Consider the following 17189-nt stretch of genomic DNA (forward strand, 5'->3'; position numbering starts at 1 on the left):
TCAATAAATAATAGTCATGCTCCTCCTTCCAGCACACCATTCCAGTTCTCATAACTGCATGGGGGAGGCAGTTCATTCAGAATGCTTTAACATCGTATTTAAGTTGTGTGTGAGTGGGTTGTGTGGATGAACCTCACCACCACAGTTATGAAAACTAGAAGAACATGCTGGTATGGGTGGAATATGTAAACTCACTTCCTAATCACATGCAGGTGGGGCCAGTTCAGAAGTATCACCTGAAATGGCCCGATATGCTGGCCCTTTAAACCGTTCTTTTAGCATTATTCACTGGCTCCTCCAAGTACACTCGTGCAGCAGCTTTTAATCCATGGTACCTAGGAATGAACCTACACAAAATTCTACACCAAAGAAACTGATTTAACAGTCTGCAAAGCTATTCTCACAATGGAGAGGAACTGGGCTAAGGGAGCCCAGCCCGGTTTTCCTCCATCGTGAGAACCACCGGGCTTGCAGGTGAGCCCGGTGGTTCAACAGAAGCTAGCTCGTCTGAGAACCCCTCCCCAAAAAATGAGGTTAGTGGAGTGCTCACACTGCTAACCCCATTTTACTGATCACATGCCACTGTGGCACAGATCCGCAGCATGGCAACACACGAGTAAACCCCCAACCAGGAGGCTCCAACAAGCCTCTTGGCCTCAGGGGGTCCCCCCAGAATGCCCCACGCAGTCTCACGGGGCATCCTGGATCTTCTAGTGGCCAGGCAACCCCTGATCCTTGCCACTCCTACCAGGTCCATGATGGAGCCGGTAGTCATGTGGGTGGCCGATCCGGCCACCCAGGGACAGCTCTCTGCTCATGTGCAGGAAGAGCGGGCTAAGCCCACTCTTCCCGCTGAACCCTCCTTGGCTCCACAGGTTGATTGTGTGTAGAGCCTAAATATGTGAGTGATCTCTTTAGTAATCTCTAAAGAATATTCTCAGCACCTCATCAAACTCCAGTTCCCAGATTATTTGGTGGAAGCATGGCAGCTAAAATGTTAGAAAAAATTTAAATGTATTGTAGACATGCTGTAGTGGCCCTTGTAGGAAGTTCAGCACCTCTGACATTTGCAGTCCACCATTTCCTGTGCTGGCTATTGCAAGTTCAAAGTGGCTGGCAGATTCAATACTAAAGGCAACTCTACAAGGGTACTGCCAAGTAGGGATGTGCATAAATTGATTTTTTTGTTTCGATTTGTACCTGAATTGAATCATCCCTGATTTGTTTTGGGTCTGTATCTGCCCCCCGCAATCACCCCAGATTAAATTTGTACCCGGATTTTCCGAATCTGAATCATTTTGGGGCAAAAAGGGGTGCAGGGGCAAAAGAGTGGGGTGGGTGGTAGTGCCCAATGGGTTGAAGCTACCACCCAAATTTCAAAGAAATTGATGAAAGGGGTGATTTTTAAAGAATTTTTGAAGTTGGTGCATCTTTAAGCTTTTCCCCATAGGGAATAATGGGGATTTCAGCAGCCTTATAGCTCCACGTGGGGGGCACCAGGATGGCCCAGAGCAGGGTGTGGTATAGTGCACATAGGGTGCCAACCACCCCCAAAACAACAAGCCCATGGGGCACTGAGTTTTGTTGTTTCTGAGGTGTTCTTCTGAGAGTGGATTCTCTGGTAGGAAATGAGAGTGGATTCGATGACATTGAATCCACTCTCATTTGTACCAGAGAATCTACTCTCAGAAGAACACCTCAGAAATAACAAAACCCAGTGCCCCCTGGGCTTGTGGGTGGTTGGCACCCTATGTACACTACACCACCACTCGCTCTGGGCCACCCTGGGGCCTCCCAAGTGCAGTTATGGGGCTGCAGAAATTCCCCATCATTCCCTATGGGGGGAAAGCTTAAAGATGTGCAAACTTCAGAAATTCTTTAAAAATCACCCCTTTCACCAATTTCTTTGAAATCTGGGTGGTAGCAGGCACCCATTGGGGGCACTACTAATTGACCCACTCTTCTGCCCCTGAAACCCCTTTTCTGTCCTGAATCTGCCCCAAAGACATGCCAATTTCAAAAATATTTTAAAAATCACCTCTTTGCCCAATTCCTTTGAAATCTGGGTGGTAGCTTCCTTGCACCCATTGGGCACTACCACCCACCACAACTCACTCTGGGCCAAATCTGGGGTGATTTGTTTTGTCTACAAATCACCCGAATCAGCCAGATTCAGGTACAAATTCGTTTTGTACCTGAATTGTTTCGCACATCCCTACTGCCAAGCCTCCACACTAATAAGTACCTTTTCTTAGAAGTAATTCCTGTCCCAATCTGAGTGCTACCATGGCCAAGGAAAGCTCTCTCCTGGCATTTCCCTAAGCCATCCACCCACTGTGACAACCCAATACTGTATCTGGTGCAATTCGGCTCAGGCCGCATTCCTCACCCCTGGGCAGGCATCTTCCCCTTGTTGCCCCACCAAGATGTAGAGGAGCTCATCTTTCTCCAGCTGGAAGTTGGCTGAAATAAAGACCCCATGGGGTCGCTTGTTGTGGTTCTTGGCTCCTTTGCCTCCAGCTGCTCCATATGCTGAAATCCTGGAAAAGAGTAGCAGTAATTAGTAAGGAACATGATAGCATCACAGTCAGGTCCCAAAGCTCTTCCAGCTGGAAACTCCCCACTGCCAAGCCACTGACATCAAAGTCTTCAAAGCGACTTCAACAACATATTCTCACAACCCCACCCCATCTTTAATATGGGGGTATTAGAACTTGCTCCACCTCACAGGGTTGTTGTAAGGAGTACTTAAGAAAAGCATTTGAAATGATGTGCCGAAAGGCTAAGTATGCCGAAAGGTTGCCGAAAGGCTAAGTATGATTATCATGACACCACAATGATACTCACATATATCGGTTTGATGCTGGCACTCTCCATACTTGCACCCCTTGAAACTGTCCATCTTTCTCCACACTCACGGAAATGTTGGAGTTGCGATAGGCATTATCACACTGTGCTTGCGTTGGCCCTCGAGGCCCACTGGCCCCACAAGATGTGAACCACCAGGAAATCGGCTCTTCCTCTACAATCAGTGACCCAAGTGTCAGCTTCCTCTTACTTCATAGGCCAATGACATATTCACACAACCTGCCCATCATAACAAATACATCCTCCCCCCCCCGCCCCACCCACCCACCAAAGAGCAATTATTCCTGCCAATTCTCCATTGGCATAGGAACATAGGAAGCTGTCTTATACTGAGTCAGACCACTGGTCCATCTAGTTTAGTATTGTCTGCTCTGATTGGCATTGGCTCTCCAAGGCTTCAGGCAGGAGTCTTTCCCAGTCCTTCCTAAAGATCCCAGGGATTGAACCTGAGACCTTCTGTAAGTAAAGGAAGCCCCTTTGCTTACAGGCCCTGCAGCCCCTGCGAGCTCTGCCTCCTCTTCTAACCTAACCTAACTATGCTCCTGCCCTGTTGTACCTCCTTGGCTCCTTTGATCAGTTTCCTAACTCTGATATGTGCTTGCCATCAAGGCTACCGTCTAGTACCACATACTAGAAGACTCATAAACAGAAAAAATTTACTGCAAACTCCATTCCTTAACTAGCAAAATTTTAAATTTTGATCTGATTTTAAGTGGGTTTTTTAAAAAATGTATTTAAAGTTGTTTTGTATCACCCTGAGCCATTTTTGGAAGGGTGGTATAGAAATAAAATAAAATAAAATAAAATAAAATAAAATAAAATAAAATAAAATAAAATAAAATAAAATAAAATAAAATAGTGTTTTGTTTTTTCTCCCCCCCCCCCCTTTTTTTGGTTTGTTATTATTTAATGGACCGGGTCTCACAATCAGTGAGACTCGGTTTAGGGCGCTGAGCGGGAAGAGCGGGCTAAGCCCGCTCTCCCGGCTCACGAGCAGGCAGGGAGCCCTGGGCGGCTGGATTGCCACCCACACGATCGCTGACTTTGAGATGGAGCCGGTGGGGGCTGGGGAGCTCAGGGGCCGCGCGGCCCCTGGAAGCCCCAGTATGCCCTGCGTGAGCGTGCAGGGCATACTGGGGAGACCCCCGAGTCGAGAGACTGCTTTTAAGCCTCCCGGCCGGGGGTCTACTCACAAGTAGTCGTGGCGCAGCTACTCACGAGCAGATAGCCCGGGTTTGCGGAGCGTTCGCTCCGCAAACCTGGGCTAAGGGGCGGGCTACAGGAGCAGGTTAGCCGCTCCAGAACCACCAGGCTCAGCTGTGAGCCCGGAGTATCTTCCGATCACAAAAATCGGGCTAGGATTTTCCTAGCCCAATTTTTGTGATCGTAAGAATAGCCCCAATGTGTTGTGTGTGTGTTTTATCTCATGTTTTAATGTTGTATTGTAAGCCGCCCAGAGAACAATTTGTTATGGTGTGGCTAACAAATAAAGTTTATGAGTTATTATTATTATTAGCAATGGGAAACAGTTATTAGCAACAAGTTATTTTGCACCATCAGCAATCTGCAGAGGTTTTTATGCCATATGCCATATAAATATTTGTATCTAGCCTCTTTATAATGGAAGTAGATATTGTCAGAGAAATGGGCTGTGATCCAATCAAATTGTGATTGTGATGCAACCAAATTGTGACAAGCATTGGCTTGACTGTTTGGAACAGCTTCTACCTATAGATCTCGTATTCTGATAGAGTGCAGGGAAGATGAGAGTTTTCCCATGAAGTCAACAAAGTCAACCACATCACTGACTACACCCTACCCATTGTAGAATTCTTCCATTACAAGAATTCTATCCTTTGTTCACAATATACGTCAGAATTGTTCTAAATACTGCATTTTTGGAGGGAAAACACATTATTGATGAAAGAAAACCTGTCACGGGTGTAATCCAATGTAGTGATCTTTGCCTGAGGTTATAATCTAGCATGAATGTCCCTTGTGTATGTCCCATTGAAATGAATGAGACTACTGTGCTGTTGTGCAACACCCGTTCCTTTTAGTGGATTCAGGAAGAGTGGATTCTTCTACCTTCATGCCTCTCAAAGTCAGCACCTGATCTTCATCATGTTCTAAGCAGCCTCCAGGACAGCCCTGCAATGTTGTCTCTCAGCCCTGGACATTCTAATTTTGCCTCAGGATTATCTCAACGAACAGCCCCTGCGAGCTCTGTTTCCTCTTCTAACTTAACCTAACTATGCTCCTGCCCTGTTGTACCTCCTTGGCTCCTTTGATCAGTTTCCTAACTCTGTTTGCCATCTAGGCTACCAATGAGGAGTCCCTACTCTGTAGAACAGGGCTGCCTATATATCTCTGATGACATATTGATCAGAGCAGAATATTGGCCTCGCATATGGGATAAAATAAAACATTTGACACAGGTTTGGGACTGCTGAACTTTTGAGTTGAGACACAGTAAACAAAAACAGCAAAACTGTTGAAAAACCTATGACTTTTTAATTCAGGTTTAATCCACGGTCTGATTCATATATTAACCTGCTGCATGAGTGGTCAGTTTTATGGAGGAAGCTGTAGATCACTTTTGTGAAGGGGCTCCCAAGGCGGTTCCAGCCATTTCAATCATGCCTGTGCAACCATGCAAAAACAAACCAGCAAGCCACCCCAGGGGTTTCATCTTTGTTTTGTAACTGAAATAACTAGAACCACATGGAAAGCCACTCCACACAAAGAGTTTGCCACACAGAACTGCTGCCATATGATGGCATTTCAAGCAGTCGATATGGCTGATGATATATATGAACCGGGTTGAGGTTCAGAACTCCCCACTGCAGCACCTTGAAATGCAAGGGCATACTTCACCATGGGATAATCTACCCAAGGCAGATTTTGAGGCGCGTTTCATGATCGGTGAGACCCGCCATGATGGGGTTTGCAGGGAGAGCGGACTTAGCCCGCTCTCCCCGCAGATGATCCCTGCTGCAGGCCTGGGCAGCCGCCCAGATCGGCTGCCCACACAACTGCCAGCTCTGTCATAGAGCCGGCGGGGGCTGCAAGGATCGGGGGCTGCATGGCCCCCGGAAGTTCCAGCATGCTCTGTGCGAGTGAGCAGAGCATGATGGAGAGACCCCCAGGCTGGGAGTCTGCTTTTTAGCCTCCCAGTCGGGCGTCTCCTCGTGAGTTGCTGTGGCGCGGAGCTGTGGTGTGCCAACACATGATCGAAGAGTCCAGGTTAATGGAGCGCTCGCTCTGCTAATCTGGGCTTAGGGAAGGGCTCCATAAGCAGGTAACCTGCTTGAGAGCAAACGGGCTTGCCTGCGAGCCCGGTGGTTCTCACGGTCAATAGGAAAGCGGGCTAGGCTCCCTTAGCCCGCTTTTGGGCGATCGTGAGAATCGCCTCTTTGACTTCTAATACACGAAATGCAGTTAAGAGAGAGTTGGCAGGGGTAAATTTGATTCATTCTGTGTTCCTTTTTAAAAATTGTGGTTCTACTTGCCTGGTGGGGCCAGGGTCCACGTTTTGTACACACACACACACACACACACACACACACTATTGCCCTGAATGGTTATTCCAGGTAAGGATGCTTCTAAAAAGTTTCTCCAGCTTTTGGAGTTCTGCATTACTTGGTCTACTTTCTGAAATGAAATGGATGCATTAGGAATCCTGCATGGTTTTGTTTTGACATTTGTCCATTTGTATCTCCCCCACATGTGCGCATTGATGGGGCCAATTGCTCAGTGGCAGAGCATGCATTTTGTATGTAGAAGGTCCCAGGTTCAATCCCTGGAATCTCCAAGTAGGGCTGGGAGAAACTCCAGTCTGAAACTTTGGAGAGACACTTCCAGTCAGTGTAGGCAATACTGAGCTAGATAGACTCCTATGGAACTGCAACAAAAGCACCCCTGATGTGTTCGACTCAAAGCTCTAGCCCTTTGAGGGTCAAACAAAACATGGCAGTTCATTGTTCACATGTCTGCTTCATCCCATATAAATAATCTCAGTATCTTTTTACTCATTGGTAACAGCATTGGAGTGCAATTTTAGGATACTATCTATACCATGTTACCTATTATTCTGTAAGTAAGGGCCAGGCTAGATGTGATGGAAGCAGCCATGCTTGCTATTCATGTGTCTGTTCCATTCATGCATGGAAATGAAGAGTGCAGGATTTTTTACATGCACATGAATGAGAGGAGAGGAACCCTCCCATGCATTACCACCAACACTCCATTGCTTTAGGTACTTCTCTGCCAGCCTGACTCAGTCCCAATACTGGAGCAGAGTTGGGAGCAATGTCCCTGGGGTGAAAGCCTGTAGGGAAGTAAAGCGGAGGAGAGGGGTATCAGTTCCCACTCCCCACACGCCCCTTTTCACATGACCCCCTCAAGCCCCTGCTTTGTATATGAATGGGGCATATGAACCACAAACATGGCTGCCCCCATCGTGTCTTGTTTGGCCCTTGCTGACAGAGATTTTAAAAAAATATATAAGCAGTGTTCAACATAATTGCTCTGTAAGTAAAGTTGCATCCAACTTTCAGTATTATAGTCAAGGTGTACACAGATTACTGGGATTCTTTACTAAATTAAAATTATTCAAAGTATATTGCTAAAAACATTTAATTTTCATAACATTTTAAAAATAAGTGCTATAAAAATGAATCCCAGGTTAAGTAAAACAAATTAAACTACTCAGTCATCATTTTGCTGTTTAAGATATTCCTCCCCAACGTATCACTAGGCTTCACTGTAACAAAATGTCTGACAATAGGCCTGCTTCTGTGGCAATTTAAGGCACTAGCTCCTTAAATGCCTGCCTACAGGCAGTAATGGGCCGGATGAGGGATAATTAAATGAAGCTGAATGCAAGCAAGATGGAGCTGCTCATTGTTGGGGGTTGTAATCTGCAAGTTGGGATAGATCATCCTGTTCTGGAAGAGGTTATGCTCCGCCAGAAAAAACCAGGTTCATAGCTTGGGAGTGCTCTTGGACTCAGGTCTCACCCTGGTGCCTGAGGTGGAGGCTGTGGCTAGGAGTGCTTTTTACCAGCTGTGATTGATTCAACAACTCCACCCGTTTCTTGAGGAGAATGCCCTGAAAACAACGGTACACCAGCTGGTAATCTCCAGGATGGATTACTGCAATGCGCTCTATGTAGGACTGCCTTTGTACGTAGTTTGGATACTTCAGTTAGTTGAAAATGCAGCAGCCAGACTGGTCGCGGGTGGAAGGGTGGTATCCCGGAGAGACCACATTATGCCTGTTCTTAAACAGTTGCACTGGCTGTTGATATGTTTCCGGGCAAAGTACAAAGTGCTGATTAAAGCCCTGAATGACTTAGGTCCAGGTTACTTGACAGAGCACCTTTCTCTACAAGATCCCCACTGCTCATTGAGATCATCAGGAGGGGTCCGTCTTCAGGTGCCACCAGTTCATCTGGGGCGACCAGGGATAGGGCCTTCTCAGTTGTCCCTAGGTTGTCGAACGTACCCCATGAATATGAGGGGATTATCTTCCTTGGAGGCCTTCAGGAGAGCCTTAAAGACCCATCTTTTTAGCCTGGCTTTTAATGATAATTAGTTTTAATTTTAATCTGCTTTTAAATGTTTTTTTTAAATTTTAATTAGTATGTATTTTTTTTAATTTTAGTTTAAAGCGTCCTGAGCCACTTTAGGAAGGGCAGTACATAAATAGAATAAATTTTTTAAAAAATTAACTCAAATGTTAGCTACCACATTTCTGCACACACCACTCTAAAAGATTCAACTACCCGTTTTCCTCTGTATGCTCCCTTCATCCAACACACTATTTGTGCTGAGAAAAATATTAGTGCTCCCTTGCGGCTCCAAGTGAAAAGGACGCCCCCGCCCCCACAACTATTTTTGCTCAGGAGACCAAAATAGCTTATCTAAATCCTAGAATCACCTTTGCTATCCTTTAAATGCTGTTTCATCTTAAGTGCTTAGAGCTACTGCTGGTTCTTCCAGCAGTAGCATCAGATTAAACATAATGAGTATACTACTCCTACTGTGATAAGATATCAGTAGTTTCAGTGGCATAACGAGGTCAGGAGGGGCCGGTGTTCAATAAATGAACTTTGTCCTCCCACAAAAATTCCCCCCATGCCATTAGACACTGCAAATATTTTAATTGTGGATGGCGGTTGTGGTGGCGATGGTGGTGACCACCATCCCTCCACCCCACCCCCAGCAGTGCGCAACCCTCCTGCCATGCCATTTTCCTGCTGCCTGCTTTGCACCCAGCTCACAGGGTCAGAGGCAGCTCCTGATCCCACGAGCTTCCTCCTCCTCCTCTTTCTCCTCCTGCTGGCTTTTGTGGCTACAGCAGCAGAGGAAATAAACAAATCAAAAGCCAGCTGGAAAATGGCCTGCTGTCATTTTCCAACTGTTTTTTCACACATTGGGCCTGCTGTTTATTTCCACTGCTACTGGAGTCAGAGCTGGAGGAAGAGGAGAAGAAGATGAAGAAAGAGAAGGAAGCGGCAGCTTACAGGGTTGGAAGCGGGTTCCGATCCCACTGAGCTGGATGCAAAGCGGGTAGCAAGAATGCAGTGGTGCGATGGAAGGAGCATGACACTGGCGAGAGGAGGGAGAAGCATGGCACTGCTGCGGGGGGTTGTGAAGTATGGGGTGTAGGCAAATGGTGGAGCTGTGATGGTGACCCCCAGCTGTCCCAGCACTCCTGGGGGGACCTGTGTTTATGGAACATGATGGAACATCACCAGCTTCGCTCCTGAGTAGTTTACTGCTAAATTAATCTAACAGTATGGGTATCTATTTGGTAAACAAATCACCTAAAGGAAGGGTTTCTTCCCACTCATCCTTGATATCAGTCTCCCATGGATAGTGTTGCTTTCCATCATGGTGGCTTTGTCTTCTTCCTGCCAGAATTTCGGGGGGTGGGGGGAAGAGAAAGAAAGAAAGAAAGAAAGAAAGAAAGAAAGAAAGAAAGAAAGAAAGAAAGAAAGAAAGAAAGACCAGTTAAATAATTTTGCTGAAATCAATAGATCCTATTCACAAGGCTACAGATAAGCACTGCACCTGCTCCACGCCCCTCTTCTGGTGCATGAGGAACCCAGAACTCTGTATAGACAAGTGCAATGGTATATAAACACATGGAGCTGACCAATTTAAAAAGAGGAGGATGGGAAATGAAGAAAAAAGCTCTTTCAGATATGTTTTTGGCTACTGAGTAATGTATTTCCAACTTCACATTCCCCACCCCCATCCCTATACACACAAACAGTGTACAGGCCATTTTGCAGCACTTCCCATGGATCACTGAGATCGAATGGAGATTCAGTGAGGTTCAGTGAAACTGAGAAGATTCAAGGTGATCAAAGAGGGATCAAATTAAAGCACAGAACAAATATATATATATATATAAGCTCCAAGAACCCCCCTCCAAACTCCCAACAACTCAAAAGCCAAACAAAACATCACAATATTGTTATCTTATTGTTCCCCAAAGTTATAGTCGTTGAGACTTTTCTAGCCATGGGTGGAGGTGCTGTGATGTCACGGAGTACTCACAAACATTCTAACTGCTAAGATTTTAAGCTGTTGGTATAAATGTCCTAATGACAAAGTGGGCTATGAGCTGGGGAAAATGAAGAGAGATGAGAAGGCAGTGCTATTACAACAGTGGTCAATTATTTCATGAGGCTGAGCAGAAGGAACGAATGATGTTTAGAAACAAGGAAATAATAATAATAAGTCTGTGCATATTCATGGTTCTCTGCTTATAATATAAAATATTCTGCTGATTATTATATTCCTGTTGGCATCATTACTGAGATGGGCTCTTAGAAGTAATCTGCATCCACGGCAGAGCTGAAAGATTTGGCTTGTGTGTGTATCCTGAGGACCTACAAACTTAAATATGAAACTGATTAGGGCAAATTGCCCAAAGGGACTACTAAGAGAAACTTCTATAGTGTTCTGTAAAAGGAGCTTCTGTTTGTAACATGCCATTTTTTAAAAGAGCAGAACTGATTGAAAAGATTGCTTCCAGGCAACAAGGTTGCTTCCAGACTCACAGCAAGGACCCACTATATATCACATTAAAATTTTACCTAAGTTCTGCAATCTGCTGCAACTTGGGGAGTGGGAATGGGGAGAAACTAGGGGAAAGAAACCATAAGAAACAATTTTAGCCACTTCCTTAACGTTTGATGTTTTCTCTTCTACCGAATGAGCCGTTCAGTTCTAGCTGAGTAATTATCCCCTGCACAAATTACTTAAGAGACGATTATTTTCCCCCCCTTTAGAGGCTATCTTGGCACAGAGACCAATGAGCAAGTGTTTCAGTGAAGCAGAAATGCTCTCTTAACTCTGAGGAGTTCAGGAATTACTCTGGGGCAAGGAAGATAGAAACAGCAGCTTAGAAGGTGGATGCTCTTGCTGTGCTCTCCCTTTGACCATGTAGCACTCAGCTAGGGAAACCCTACCTGGGTGTGAATGGTTGCTTTACAATTGCCCCACCTGCAGTGAAAGCGCACAGGGAACTAACACAGACTGAAGACCTGATGCCCATGCACTGCAGAATCTAGAAGGTGACATTCAACGTTTTTAGAATTCTCCATGCAGACTTATCTAGTGTGAACCTATAGGAGAGTGATGACAATAAAGGCTAGTTGTACCAGACACTTTGCACACTGCATCCAACCTGAAGCCAGAGAACCAGCTTTCCCCATAGGGCTAGAAGGCCAACAGCGATGACAAAAACTGGAATTAAATTTAAAATAAATTATCTGGATGAAAGGAAAACTAAATAAAGTTACTGTACACTGAGCACAAAGAGGTTCTTGGTCTTCTTGGCCTTCAGCTGAATTTCTTAGGAAGCTAAAGGTCACGAACTCCTTCAAGCTTAGCTGCTGGCATCCAGAGGCGCACAATAAACTCAGTCACTTTCACAGGATGTAAACCACTCCTTCAAATATTGCCTTACTTTATATCTCTGGTTCAATCTTTAATCCAGCAGCACCCCAAACAGCTGTCCTCAGGCTGTTCTTCTTTGTTTGGCTTAGGGCCGTAAATAAAATGATTGATTGATTGATTGAGGCTGTTCTTCATCTCCAAACAAACAGCCTTTCCGCCTTTTCCAGACAAATCCCCATGAGCTATTCCGTGGCCATGATCAGAGAACAGACAATCACATTCCTGACCTCTACAGATGATCAGGTTGCTCACATTCTTGGAATTCTGGGGTTTTGTAAGCAAAGATGTATGCATACTAATGATAGCATATTAATTTTAGAGCCCTGGTTCCCAACTAAATTTTAACAGGTTCCATAATTTGACCTGAGCAAGAGTTGAGGGGCGGGGAGGGGGCAGGATTACAATATATTCAGCCATAATACTAGCTGGGTGACTCCGGGCCAGTTACTTGTCTCTCAACCTAACCTACTTCACAGGGTTGTTGTGAAAGAGAAACTCAAGTATTTAGCACATCGCTCTGGGCTCCTTGGAGGAAGAGCGGGATATAAATGTAAAAAACACACAAACAAACATGTAGGCAGTGATTTACATCAAAATCAAGCTATCCTCTCAGGTGCCCAACAGAGATCTCCTGCTGACAAAACAAACAAAACAAAGGCAACATTCCTCAGAGAATTCACTTATTGTGAACTTCTCCCAGCCAGACACCTGTGCTTCACCTGCCTTTCTCTAAGTCCAGCAGTTCAACAGAATAGTGACCACAGGTTTTGCTCATTAACTTCACTTCCACAAAAGCCAGAGCTTAGGTTTTTTTGGGTTTTTTTTTTAATGAATGCTGAGAATCTGGGTAAAGAATTCGGTAAATGCTAGGAAATCCGGTGGAGATGGCAATCTTAGCCAGAACATGAGGAAATTAGGGTTTCTGTCTACATAAGAAGTCCGTAACGCTTTCTTGCTGGCTGTGCTTCCTTCCTTCCTTCCTGCTTTACGCATAGCTCCCAACATAACCTCTTTGCTTGCCTACTAAATGGCTCTGTCAATGACATCCGAAACTTCTCCTGGCAAAGTGGGAAGTAATTTTATTACTAAAAGCAAAGCAGAGCTGCTGGGCTTCTCCAAGATTTAATTGAATTAAAAGGATGAGATAATAAATGAAATGGCTTATACTCAGGCAAAACAATGCTAGCTTACAGGAATTCAAGTCATAGTTATGAGCTTGAGTATTTCAAGAAACATGTATCCTGCTGCATAGTGTGATCAAAAACAATTATAAACATTTTTAATTGTCCATATTCACCAGTGACAACTCATATTTTTTTTGGTAAACCCTTATCTCTGTTTTGCTATTTGGGAAGATATTGGGGGTGCCTTTTAAAACTAGGTTGAGTAAAACCATTCCAACTTCTCTGCCCCATTCACAGGCAGCAAAATGAAGGGGCATTGAGGGGAGCTTAGAAGTCACAGCTGTGCTCCTCCTGCTGGCTGCAGCTATTTTATTTTTTTACCCACAATTCCCTTCCGAATCATGTTACAATTCCCCTCAGAATAATGTTACATTGTCATGGAGTGTTGTCCTAAAGGGAGTTGTGGTAGACAAAAAGATGGAAGCTGTTGGCCAGCAAGGGGAATGCCACCACTGCCACTGTGGGGGATGTGTTGCCAAGAAACAGATATTGGAGGCAGAATAAGATGGGCTAAGGAAGACGTTTCCACAGATGACTTATGGTTCAGCCATAGCTAGAATACATACACATGCTCCGGAGTTCTTCAAGTTTCAACTGTTCTAGAATTTAAACCTCTAATAGGAGGTGGGTGCATCCTAAGGCTAGTTCACACTATCATTAATTGGTTAGGGCAAGCGTCCTACCACGCCCAGGAGCGCTACATCCTCCCATTTTGTGATCGTGTGTGAGTAAAAAGAAAGGTAGGAGGCAGGGGAAGTGATCGTCCACGAGGCTCCGGCTGGATAGAAGGGCTTTTCCTCCTTCATCAATAAACAGCTGGGTAGAGCTGCAGGGTAGGATGGAACCTTTCTACCCAGCACAAGCCTCACACATGATCCCTTCCCCCCGCTTACGTTGCTTTCCCCTCACACACAAGGTTGCAAAATGGGAGTGTGCACAGCTCCCAAACTTGGGTAGGATGCCTGCTCTACCCAATTAACAACTGTGTGAACTAGCCTCTAGTGCAGGGCTAAGCAACCTTGGCTCTCAAGCTGTTGCTAGTGCACATGAATGTGGACTCAGGTGCATGGACACAAAACGCCAGTGTACTGTTTTCCTTCTTCCATCTTCCTCATATCCTGAATATAGCTATTATATAATAGCTTTCCTATTGTTGTTATTCTGTAATAAATATCCCACCACTTGTAGATTTGTTAAAAACTCAAAATATTAAAAAGATACCATAAGTCTTCAGTGATCTCTCCTCTAAAGTGGCAGTTTGCTGTGAACTGCCTTGAGCTGTCTGGATTGGGCAGTATATAAATGAAATCAATAATAAAGAAATAATTAATTAAAGGAGGCCAAAACTTGAATAGTGCTGCTCCTGGGAATTTCCCATCACTGGCAGTTGTGGGAAGGGCATAACAATATTAAATATTGTTTATAGTTTTTTGTTATTGTTATACATTTTTATCCTGCTCTTTCTTCAAGGAGTTCATAATACAGGGCACAGAGTTCTCATTCCCACCCACATTTTATCCTCACAATAACCCTGTGAGATTAAATTAGATTGAGAAAGGGGGAGGGAGGGAGGGGAGGGAAGAGTGCCTGGCACAGAGTCATCCAGTGAGCTTCATGGCTGAGTGGGAATCTGAATCAGTCTCCCTAGTCTGACACTCTAACCAACATTCTAACCGACACTCTAATTATGCCACAGTAGCTCTGTTTAACAGATTTATATACCACTCTTCAAGACATACGTTTTACAAAAGAAACTGTTATGGTCAGTTTAGCAGAACACACGCACACAGCTAGTACATGGCACACCATTGCAAAACTTATCTGAATATAGTATTATTGTATAACATGGTTATCTATCCTGATTTAATGTAGTTTAACCACAGTGGTTCGACCAAGATTGCCTAGAAAATCTGCATTCCACAACCAGCTCCACAGAGCTCAGCAATCCTGGTTAACTCTTTAATTAGAATTGCTGTGATTGTGAGAACACAGTCCATATATAGCATTCAGAGAAAAGCTTTCAGGATGTGTAATAGTGGAGGGAGGAGAGTTGTGTTACAGGTAGACAAAAGGGTCCCTATCTTCATCTGAGAAATATTGGACGGTAACATATGCTGAAATGCTAACATATTTTCAGGGCCATTGATTTTCAGCCACAAATTTTTCTCTTCATGCTTCCCTCATGGATGCTAATGGAATAGTGCTAGTGTTATGATGCCTGTCTGGAATGTGGTCATGACTATTAGGTTCCAGGGCCAAACTACACGTTATGACAGAGGATATGTGAAAGCTTTTGGAAATAGCAGTCACTTGGAGGGTCTGATCTGGATTGGGATCATGGCACAAGAAAGAGAGATCTAACCCTTTCCCTGCATGCCAATTTCCCAGTGAAAATAGTCTCTCCCAGTTGTTATTAAAATCAGTGGGCAGCATTGAGAATAACCGTTGCATAAGAACATTTCACTCATGCAGTGATTTTTGCCTGCCTCCCCTTCTCTCTGCTGCTTCCGATGTCCACTGAAACTATGTCTCTGAAGGCTGAGAGACCATCAGGGACATATTCTCAGGGGGCATTAGAGGGAAAGGGAGACTGGCAAAAATTGTTGAACAAGCTAAATGTTCTCACATGAGGGCAGTGTTAGGCTGGGTGCTGCCTAACATATCTTTTGGACTGAGAACATAATATACACATTTTGTATTCCTTGACATTGATTGATTGATTGACTGATTGATTTGATTTCTATACCACCCTTCCAAAATTGGCTCAGGGCAGTTTACATGTTGATTGCCTGTTCAAAGTCCCTTAATTACAATTAACTCACCTTCAGAAAAGCAATCTAGACCGAAGGTAATGTTGTCCACAGCAATGTCAACTTGTGAATTCCAGCCCCAGGAGGCCAGTAGCTGCAGCCGAAACCTTTGTAACAAAGTAGATGTATCCAGGAGCAGGCAGACAGACAGACAGATAGACAGACAGAATATTAAAGATAAAACCAACACACCTGAATTTGGGGAACAAATCTGAGGTGCAAATGAGTAATGAACTTCAGATCCTGCACTTTAGGATTATTCAAGTATATATAGCATGCAAAGATTAGCATTCAGCATGTGTAATAGTGTGTGTGTGGGCGGGACAAGTCAGGCAGTGGTTTTGGTATGAAAATAGTGGTGTGTGCACAAAGGGAAGCTACAAATCAGCAATATTACTTGAAAACTGAACATGTTCCATGAGGGAGAATACACCAGTAAACTGAGCTGCAGAAAACATACTAGTAATAATACTTCAAGGAGCCCTGAATTTCCCTGTCCTTAACAAGATAGAGATAAACGGTTGTTAGACAGTTGAGGGTCTAACCCTGGAAGAAAATTCTGCATTAGTGCAGTAGCTTGTTCACACTTGGAATAAGTAGTATCAACCAGCATATCCCTGAAGTTAAATTACCGCTAAACAGCAGCAATAATAATTTCATCGTAAGAGCTGCATATTAGCTCGCTTGCCTAGGATGGCAGGAAGATCGATAATGCAATTCATGAAGACACCACCACACACTTTGCCAATTCAGGGTGGCTAAAAATAGGCTCCCTGAAGGTTCCCTTCCTAATGCATAAAGATGAACAGTTTTTGATTTAGCATCATAAAGGAGCAGATGCTTAAAACTGTAGTACATTTGGAGCATATTACAAGTATACAGGATACCATTTCAGCTTCTGCTGCTAATGATACCCCTTGTGATTTATGAGAGGATGATGCATTGGTAAGAAGAATGTGTGCTGCTTAATGTATTATCCAGTGAGGAAATACTCATGTCATTAACAAATTGGAGACATGAAAATATACAAGTTAGAATGGGAGTTCCCAACTTTGAGCCCCCAGATGTTGCAGGACTACAACAGTGGTCTTTGGCCATTGTGGCTGGGGATGATAGGAGCTTAGTAGTCCAACAACGTCTGGGGACCCAAGGTTGGGAACTTCTGAGCTAGACTAAATTTGAACAAGGCCAACAGCCTATGCTAGGTCTTTATATGGGAATAAGCTGTCTAGTAATAAAATCTGACAGGCCAGAAAATCCAACTAACAGTAAACTGAAAATCAGGAAGCATCTCTTAATAACAGAAAGGTCAGAATATATTTATCTGAGGTATTTTTAAATGGCTGACA

General features: G+C 44.3%; 1 protein-coding gene across 1 annotated transcript in view; it reads right to left on the bottom strand.

The window, feature by feature from the left end:
• The window catches only part of LTK (leukocyte receptor tyrosine kinase), a 175383-nt gene that overhangs the window by 56609 nt on the left and 101585 nt on the right, over window positions 1-17189 (bottom strand). The window contains exons 10-13 of the mRNA XM_053284560.1: window positions 15853-15947; window positions 9701-9787; window positions 2848-3022; window positions 2390-2540 (exon numbers count right to left, since the gene is read on the bottom strand). Coding sequence (XP_053140535.1) covers window positions 2390-2540; window positions 2848-3022; window positions 9701-9787; window positions 15853-15947 — 508 coding nt within the window. The remainder of the gene's footprint in view (window positions 1-2389; window positions 2541-2847; window positions 3023-9700; window positions 9788-15852; window positions 15948-17189) is intronic.

This window comes from Hemicordylus capensis, chromosome 1 (assembly GCF_027244095.1).
Source record: "Hemicordylus capensis ecotype Gifberg chromosome 1, rHemCap1.1.pri, whole genome shotgun sequence".
Taxonomy (NCBI): Eukaryota; Metazoa; Chordata; class Lepidosauria; order Squamata; family Cordylidae; genus Hemicordylus; species Hemicordylus capensis.